We start from the raw sequence: 9,877 nt of genomic DNA on the forward strand, positions 1-9,877 counted from the left end.
AACCAAATCGGAAAACCGGTTCAACCAAATTTGTAAACCAAAACTGAATCTATTTTCAAAAATACCAGTTTTTCGGTTCGGCTTTTTTTTAACACCCCTACTCGACCCAGACCAAGGCCAATTTCAAGTTTTGGTTGGCCTTGACCTCTAATTGATATATACATTGATGACTTTTGGTATTTACAAAAATAGGGACAAAAGATCAATTACAATTAAAAAGAAAAATAAATCACTCGTTAAATTGTTGAATGTTCAAATGCTTTGAGAGCAAAGGAGCCGAGGTTGTCATGCAGAGAAAGATGCCTTTATTCGTGTCACATTCTTTACTAAATTTTGAATACATAAAGATAACATGTGGGTGCCGTCCCATTTGCTAGCGACTATAGTTTAAAAACTTCAGTTGGCAACCCTATAAAAATTACAACATCGCCGTGCTGATACAACAATATGTGATATAAACTGGACATTGAAAATGAAAAAGAAAAAATAAAACAAAAGGGAACATAAAATATATGCACAAATGTGGATCAATATCACTTTCCAAGTACAGAATGCGGTGTCAAAAGGAAGCACAAAGGTATCATCTAGGACCAGATAATTCGTCCGGCTGGATGTGGGAAGTTGAATCGACGATCCAGTTAGTATTAGGGTGGTGAATGTGGTTAAACTCTTGGCGCATATCCTCTTTCTGCCATTCCTCCCATCTTTCAGCCAAACCATCGCCTTCCAGCATTCTCACCACCTCTGACATCTTTGGTCGCTCCTGTGGTGAGCCTTGTGTGCACAGAAGAGCCACCTGAATCAACTGCTCCACTTCTCCCTCAATGTAATTGCCCTGCAGATCGCCATCAACCAACTGTTCCAACTTCTTCTCTTTTAAAAGTCCTTTCACCTGAAATATTGAAGTTAATAAAAAGTTGAAAGAACTGTTTCTCTACCGATGATCTAAACAGCGCACAACTAATTACGAACTCTGAAGGACATTAATCACACAACTACTAAATGAAACCTTCTAATTCACAAATATCTCGCATTTCTCTTGGAAATTACTCGAGGAAAGTCTAATCAGCATAAACAGAATCGATCCGAGGAGACAATCTTTGGGCAGTCAAAAGAACATGAAACTTTTCCCACATCTAACAATATGGCAAATCATTCAACAATAAGCAGGGAAGAGAAAGTTTAATCATCCTGATTACCCAAAATCACCCATCAAAAACGTTTAGTCTGTGCCTAGAGCTCACAAGCAATTAGTTTGAAACGGAAACCATGTAAGAAAAGAAATTTAAAGAACTAAAATGTAAGTTCAATGGATTTAAAAATAATTCTACTATAGAAACTTGTATAATTCCCATAATTATATATGATATCTACATTTTCAAACCCTCTATTTAGTCTTCCTCTTTTCTGCTGAATAAATTTAGAAAATATAATTCTGTGAGCTATTACTACCTCCCTTGGCCAAGCAATTGTAAAAATAACCAGAAATCACAAGAAACTATAATTTTGCAAGAAAGGCAGTATAGTCATTTGCAAATAATTGACATGCAAGATATAATTGGAGTGAGGTAGGAGTATGGGAGGAGAACAGGGTCGATGAGCAACAGATAGTTCATACCCAATCAAGGAGCATGACATCATCATCATTTGCAAGCCGAGCAAGATCGAAAGCTCTCTGTCCTGTGATGAGTTCAAGAAGCATGACCCCATACCCAAAAACATCAGTCTTCTCTGATGACTTTCCAGTTGAAAGGTACTCCGGAGCTATATGCCCAATTGTGCCACGTACAGCAGTGGTAACATGCGTATCTTTGTAATCCATGAGTTTAGCCAACCCAAAATCTCCAACAACAGCTTCAAATTCCTCATCCAACAATATATTAGCAGCTTTGACATCACGGTGAATAATCTTAGGATCACAATGGTCATGCAAATAAGCAAGCCCCCTCGCAGATCCTAGCGCAATCCGCTTCCTTTTGGACCAATCTAGTGGTTCTTGTGATTGCGGCCGCTCTAGATAACACATCATCATATGACAGAACAATTTCACATCATAAACACAAGAAACTCAAAATACTGTACTAAAAGAGTTTACAATAAGAAATCGATACTATAGATTTTTAGTCAAACTGCATCAGTAATTAAACTGAAAAGGTTAAAATTGTTATGACACATAAAATTGGTGACCTGAATATTTATGTACGAGAAATAAATTACTATAGAACTCCCCTGTCCTGCTACCCGAGCGAGGCAGAGTGATACTTAAATACCATTTCCACTCAATCTTTTCTAAATTTATTAAAAGCACCCCTCTGTTATGTAGTTGCTCCACATAAATTTGTATGAAGCATTAGAATGTGAAGTATTATTCAAATATTACAACAAAGCAATGGAAAAAACAAAAAATTCAAATGAGCAGTGCAATAAGATATAACAAGCATACCTCTTAAACATGATGCCACACTTCCATTAACCATAAAAGGATAGACAAGCAATCGTTCTGTAGGTGTCATGCAAAAGCCACGTAGACGAAGTAGATTTCGATGAACAGCCATGCTGATCATTTCTACCTCTGTTTGGAACTGTAACTCCCCACCCTGGGTACGCTCCTCTTTCAATCTTTTAACTGCCACTAAAGAACCATCAGCTAAGCGTCCTTTATAAACCTTACCAAACCCACCTCTACCCAGAATGTGTCTGTTGCTAAAACTATCTGTTGCAACTTGTAGTTCACGTAGAGAAAACCTTTTGAGCTGCCCCAAATGAACTTCTGGATCTTCTTCAGCTGTTAAAAAAATAAAATAAAAAATAATAAGAGTATGCTGCATCACATGAAACAACTTTATGATCAATAAGCACTATTTTTTTTTTACTTCTCTTTCCCTTTTTTTCTTTTTGTTTTTTTGTGGATAACACCAGGTACATCGAAGAAATGATCCTGTGGTTTCCTACGTCGCCACCAAGCAAGTGCAATTGCAGGGGCAGCAAACAGCAGAGCAGCACCGGCAGCAACCCCCCCAGCAATAGCTCCAGTAGCACTGTTACCTAATAGTAAAACAGTAGAAAAATATGGATATGTTCAGTTATTTCTGTTTGTGAGCAGAATGATCCAATTTTCAACTAAGCGCCACCCTAGCAAGAGTAGGCAATTAGTGAAATTGAAATGTTTCGTCCTCTTTGACTTGGGAGAGAGAAAGATCAGGTGAAAAAAGTTTTCATGCTCATTTGGAGACTTGAAACTGTGGCACGTCAAAACCATCAAAATTCACAATTGAATCCCAGCATCTTTATATTTTCAACTCCAAAGTGGACAACATTAATTATGCAATTTAAACACAAACTATAAATTCCCATAGCAAATTATATAAAGTCCAACAGTCTGCACGTCTCAGAGAGCTGATAAAATTAAAGAACCCATCCATGGCAGGCTGAGATGCCAGATGTGCATGACACTTTCAATCTGATTTTCACAAAAGCATCATTGCTCGTGACTGTTTCTATGTATAATATTTATTTTGAGAAGATGGAAAGTAGGTCAATAAATTGTAATAATACAGGCCAATATATCACTATATGAATTTATCAGGTTAAAATGAACGATTTTGGGAAGAAGAAAGAAAAAAGAATATTACAGTAAAAAACACAGAGTGCTTGGGGGACAAGGATGGATTCCACTGTCAATCAAGAACTGGTTATTAGAAATTGATGTAATCACAAACCTGATGGACCAGGTGCTGATGGTGGAATGGAAGGAGGCGGAGACATTGGAAGATCATTAAGCTTATTGTTTTGAAAACTGCAAAAATTAAATATTAAAGTTAGCAAATCATTCAACAAAACTTCAGGTCACTGTATTTCCAACACTACTCAGCAGGAGCATTCACTTGTAACAAACCTGATGGGAGTGAAAAGTGAAAAGGATCCATTGACAGGAATATCTCCCGTAAGGTTATTGTTTGAAAGATCCCTACATTTCACATGGGAAAATAATTGTCAAATTCTAGCAAAATATAATGCTAGAGGACATTGAGGCAAAGGGAAAACTATTTAATGTGGCGAAAAATTATGATATTAGCATAACACTCACAGAACTTGCAGTGACATAACAGCAGTTAATGACCGAGGAATTTCTCCAGACAAACTATTGTTGTTGAGACGCCTATTCAAGAAAACCAAAAGCTGTCATTTCCAGATAACCAAAATCATATTGAAGCAATACCAATAACCAGACATGTCAAAACGAAAAGCATGTTAATGTATGCATATCAACAGTTCACACAATAAGAGATGGAAAGCCCACTGCACAGTGCCAATAATTTCCTCAAGGACTAAATTATACTTTAGTCACTGGGACCACTAGGTAACGAACAACCTCCAGCAAGAAACAACAATTGACTAATCAGAAACTCATTTTCCAGACAAATCATGAATGAGGTAGGAACAGAAGACACTGAAGATAGGTTATGAGTTACAAGCATGAGTAACAATCATAAGACCAGAATTTAGGGGAAAGGATAACTAAATTTAAGGTCAAATTTATACAGAGCCTAACTGATCATAGTACATCTTCAATGCAACACTGTCCCAGCCTAGAGTTCCAATCTCAAACTAGAGTATGTTACTATTGTTCTTATCAACCTTTCTGTGTGGAGTGACCACTCAAAAGACAGCCATTTAAAGTACGTGTGCTTGGCAAATGAAAACTTTTACACGTTGCACTAGACTCCTATAAAAGTGGTGGAAGAAGCTTTACACAATGCTCAATGATTAAATAGAATTAATATTTATGCTTTTTCAGAAAGAAAGAAATTTTGAATCCACAAATATCACATCTTAACTCAAAATGTCTGTTCACATCATTTTAGTGATTTTATGATTGACTTTTGATACAGTGCCTTTTTTGGCCTATGATGTAGTTCATGTATTTGGTTCCAACTTTACTAAATATCTTATGCTTTTCCTCAACCTTGTTGTTGCTCTACTAAGCCTCATTACTTACAACAAGAACTTGCAACTTGGGACATCCTACTCTCTTCTTCCTTCACATAAGAGAGATTTAAAAAGCAACAAATCAACTGACTGTCATTAAGTATTATTTCTACACTACCATACTACAAATAAAGGCCAGTTTAGCTTCAATATCATTATTAGTAACAAAATCTCATTCAAACCCAAATTTCCAGAAACAGAAATGATACTCAAACCCTCATTTTTCCTCTTCGTTACATGACTATATTGGACAAATAAAAAATACAAATAATACTAGGGAGAACATAGGAATAATGCTTTAAGAATCAGGGTTAGTTTTTTATAAAGTTCAAGCCTAGAACACTCGTGATCCAATGTACAAACATCATTTGTATGAACTTATGTAATGGTGCTAGACAGGTGCAATGCATGTAATCCTATAAAGTTTCATTCATTCTGAACTAGTCATTGAAACGTATTTCTGCAACATGTCTATTAATAACAATTCTGACTGAATCCACTGGATGCAGCTACATTTTCCTAGTTTCTTTGATTATTAGTAGTTTTTAAAATACTTTCCTTTTTCTATTCTGAGGCTCTTCTACGACAATTGATAGATGTGATTTTCATCATTTCAGGTAGGGACTTTCATATCAGTTGTCCTTTTAGCACATTAGTATTTCAACAAATTGGGAGTCAAGTTGTGAAAATAATCTTGGGTTATTAATTGATACAGGTTAAGTTTTTTCCATTAAAATTCCTATTCTCGGTTTTAGGAATCCTTACCTTATTAGGTTCAGTAAAATAAGGCAATATATACCCAAAAACTTTGGTATTTTCACATACATTGATCAACAAAATATTCAATTGTTTAGTTTATTGTTGAAGAAAGGACGGTTGACATCTTTTTGCTCTCTTCCTTCTCTTATTTTTCCTATTTCTTCATCATGTTCTTTCTTGTCCTTGCCTCTTTCCTTTCGATTTCTTCTTTCTACAACCCCAAAACTCTTGTAGCAATTGTTATTGTTCAAGCACACTTCAGAGGTTCTGTTCATGGCACTGTTCAAAATACTAAGAAAACTCCTATATCTACTTTTATTACATTAATATAACAATTTTAGTTGTAGGTCGTCCTACAACTGCTGAACCATGACAATATTACCCTTCCACTTTTTCTCTCTATCTCTCTTGTTTCCCTCACCCAAAAACTAATATGTGTATGATCAAGTAAAATTACTTAAAAACACAAATTATCTATCTTGAGCCTTTTTGTCCTTACTAAAGTAACAAAATTACTTAAAAAAAGGGATCGTTCCCCAAGCAATTAATTTGATACATCTAAAATTTCCATCCTTCAACCTAAGTTCAACCCTTCTTTGCAAAACAAGCAAAACAAGTAAAACCAGAGTATTGAATAACTAACTTTACTGGGCCAACTGTATCGCTAAAACTGGTAAATTAATTAATATCAGGGCTCATGCAATCTTTTGCTATTCTGAAAATAATATTGTTACAAATATTACATTGAATGTTATCCATAATGATGTTGCACAATTTTGATGTTTAACATTACAAAACCAAAATGTATACTACTGCCTACTATGACCCTATAAAACTGTTCCTGGATGAAATACCATACGTTCCCTACATTACCCACCATGTAGATCAGGTTAAGTTTGGGTTTTTGACTAATAAAATAAATTCGATAAAACATCATGCTTCCAATTTTACTAAGAGCAACTCAAATATATATTATTCCTAAACATCAGATGCTTCATCATATTTTGAACTCAACTAATATAATTTAATGCTTCTTAAGGACACCTGGTATAGATATCTTGATAATCTAGCTTAAAGGTAACATATTTTTAAGATCTAAAGATCACCAAGTTTGACATAGGAACCCAACAGGTTGCAACTTTCAACATGTATTACACAACAAAAGATTTGAATCCCTAATTACTAGATGTAATGCAGAGAATATGTTTAGCAATAAGAACTCCAGCCACTTGTATCCAAATCAAGCTTTCAAAAACATGAGAATTCTAAAGGAAACCAACTATCTATAAATTATTCTATCATAAAAAGACAAATCAACACCAATAGATTTTCAGAAGTGCCATATTTAGAAAATACCAGTGAGGCTATGTCTTCTAAAACTATTGTGTGCTTTAGCTCTGCAAATTATACTTCAGAAACTTTTCTTTTTTTCCAAATTGTTGCACCAGAAATACAATACAGTCCATTCAACAATAAATTGGCTGATAAAATTATCAAACTGTACAAGCCATCTCCATTGACACTAAAATGCTGAATAAATAAAGCAACATGAGATATGCAGAAAAAAAAAAAATATAATGAGAAAGATATGTGCTCATACAGGAACCGTAGTTTTGCAAGCTTGCCCAATGTTGGTGGAATGGGACCATTTAATTTGTTCAAGTACAGATCCAAGCTCACCAAGTTTGTCAAGTTTCCAAGCTCTTCTGGAATTCTTCCACTTATGTTATTACTATAAAGTTCCCTGCATAGAAATTTGATTCAATAATTCAAGAAAAAGTGGAGTTAAGGGAAACAAGAAGCTCAATAGAAACACATAAAACTACTATTAGTCTGTTACTAATATCTACCACTTGGCAACACCACTTTTGTAGGTTATACAACTGAAAATCTTCAAAATGTACAAGCATAAAACAAACTTTCGCAACTAAATATGAAGAAAAAAATTGGAATATTCTTATATCCTTTTAGAGCCAATATTATAAAGCATCATTTGGTCAAGACACTAATTTAAATACAATAAAAGCATTCGAGGGGCTATAAAACATTTCTTGTACATGGCTCATACAATATGAAGTTTGGAACAATACTCCCACCCATAAAAACATTGTTAGTTCAGAAAAACCCTACCCACAGTATTATTATGATCTTGAGCTATTACTATCCTATAGAGGTTATAGATATACAACAATGAGCATTCTAGCTTTCACAGATGACCTCGCTAAATTCATCAAACTAAATATTGTACTCAGAAAGTCAAGTCCATATCGCACTTGTAGGAGCAAGCCTTGATGTCAACATGGAAAATAGCAAGCAAAGCTGTTCTTATTAATACCAACTTTAGTTACAAAAATCAGAAAGTGTTTAGTGCTAGCAAGTATTGTTCTCAAGTGAGATATGACTTACAAATACTGTAAATTTGGAAGTTGACCCAGCTGTGAAACCAGTTGACCAGACAGATTTGCATTGCCAAGATCACTAGAAGAACACAAACGAAGAACAAGGTCATCATAATTGCAAAAATTATATTAGAAAGAAAATTCATTTCCAAATACCAAGTAATATAAATAAACTTACACACGCGTCACACTATTTTCACTATTACATGTGACATGAAACCAAGTGCAGGGATTGACAAGAGTAGGATCCCAACTCTGAAGAACGTTGTTAGGATCAGCTAAATTTGTCTTCAACGCATTCAGAGCATCACCTGTCAAATTTCAATACTTTTAAACTAACACAATTTTTCTACTCAACAGAAATTTCCCAGTCAACCCATTCTCAAAATCTTCAAAATAGCTACTATGTTGCCACTTAATTCTTCTAAGATTTAAACAGCAGCAATAAAAATGAAATAATTTCAAGAAATTAACTTATTTACTAAGTCAATTTTGCAACTCAACAGAAATTTCCAAGTCAAAATATACATTGACACTCAAAATCTTCAAAATAGCTACTATGTCTTAGCTTAATTTTGTTAAAATTTAAACAGAAGCAATTTCAAGAAAAGCACTTATTTCCTAAGTCAACACAAGTAAATCACCGAATAGCAAAAATCAACACATACCTTCGGCATTAGAACTAACTCTCAAAACCAAATAAAAAACAATTATTGACCACAAAAACGCCCAAAACGCACTGTTCGATTTCACCATTTCTAATTTTGTTGGACTACAATTTCAAAATCTCCATCGAAAAAAAAAAGGTAAGAAACTCGAAATTCAAAAGCACNATATATATATATATATATATACCGATTTTGTTAATAATACATTGGTGTTAAAATTAAAAAATAGTTTAGATTAATAAGTGAAAATCTTACTAAATCTAATAGGGATTAAGATAGATTATGTTTATATGAGCAACATGGTTTTATTCTTCCTTTGCAATGCCATTCACAACATCTTAAATAATAATAATGTTATACTTACAACTCAGTCATACAATCGGGCAAATTAAAAACATAGAATAAAATAATAATTTTACATGAATTTTGTAAAAATTTTGCCTAGTTGTAATAATTATAAGCATAGAAATTATTCCTTAAATAAACCCTAAACTAACATAATTCAATAAATATTATAAAACCCCTAACAATTATAAATCCCCATAAAATCCTACTAGGGCTAATCAATTACTACTAATCCACCAACTTCATGCTTCTCCTTTTTAGAACCTGCAGAACTAACAAACATAATCCTGCGTCCAAACTGGAGGTTGTCGCTTCCTTCTTGGATATCTTCTTATATTTCTTGCCACATTCACTTAGGGATCCTCTGAGTTCCTAACATTGCCCACCCCTTCAGAATAAACCTTGTCCTCAAGGTTGCTGGAGATGGTACCATAAAGTGCAGCGAAGTCATCAGCATCCACACAAGACGTCTCTTCTAAAGTCAACCCTGGCCATTGGACCAAACATTGGGAAACTAACACCCCATTGCGATTGAGCTGGTGTGTGCCCACTATGGTGAGTGGAGAAACCTACCGTTAGCCGTGATATACCAAAGGTGGAAGAGAGGTAGCCAAAACAAGTGGAATACCGTGACAGGGCTTAAGTAAGGAAACATGAAAAACAAGACGAATCTTGGAATTCAAAGGCAACTCAAGTCGGTAAGCAGCCTTCCCAATT

General features: G+C 34.6%; 1 protein-coding gene across 1 annotated transcript; it reads right to left on the reverse strand.

Annotated features, from left to right (window-relative positions):
• Nucleotides 1-288: 288 nt before the first annotated feature.
• Nucleotides 289-8,973, reverse strand: LOC116119655 (BRASSINOSTEROID INSENSITIVE 1-associated receptor kinase 1-like). The gene is made up of 11 exons (XM_031405599.1): nt 8,816-8,973; nt 8,326-8,458; nt 8,155-8,226; nt 7,349-7,492; nt 4,088-4,159; nt 3,896-3,967; nt 3,720-3,796; nt 2,917-3,045; nt 2,444-2,785; nt 1,619-2,013; nt 289-892 (listed from the first exon to the last, which is right to left on the reverse strand). The coding sequence occupies exons 1-11, from the start codon at nt 8,901-8,903 to the stop codon at nt 581-583; spliced, it is 1,836 nt and encodes a 611-aa protein (XP_031261459.1). The 5' UTR covers nt 8,904-8,973; the 3' UTR covers nt 289-580.
• Between the last annotated feature and the right edge of the window lie 904 nt (nt 8,974-9,877).

This window comes from Pistacia vera, unplaced genomic scaffold (genome assembly GCF_008641045.1).
Source record: "Pistacia vera cultivar Batoury unplaced genomic scaffold, PisVer_v2 Contig898, whole genome shotgun sequence".
Classification (NCBI taxonomy): domain Eukaryota; kingdom Viridiplantae; phylum Streptophyta; class Magnoliopsida; order Sapindales; family Anacardiaceae; genus Pistacia; species Pistacia vera.

What these genes read in the sequence shown, in the direction of transcription:
- LOC116119655 (XM_031405599.1), bottom strand. Translation starts at nt 8,903, where the DNA reads ATGGTGAAATCGAACAGTGCGTTTTGGGCGTTTTTGTGGTCAATAATT. An exon ending in GAAAATAGTGTGACGCGTGT is followed by an intron (nt 8,227 to 8,325) that starts GTAAGTTTATTT and finishes GTGTTCTTCTAG; the next exon opens with TGATCTTGGCAATGCAAATC. An exon ending in TCACTTTTCACTCCCATCAG is followed by an intron (nt 3,797 to 3,895) that starts GTTTGTTACAAG and finishes TAATTTTTGCAG; the next exon opens with TTTTCAAAACAATAAGCTTA.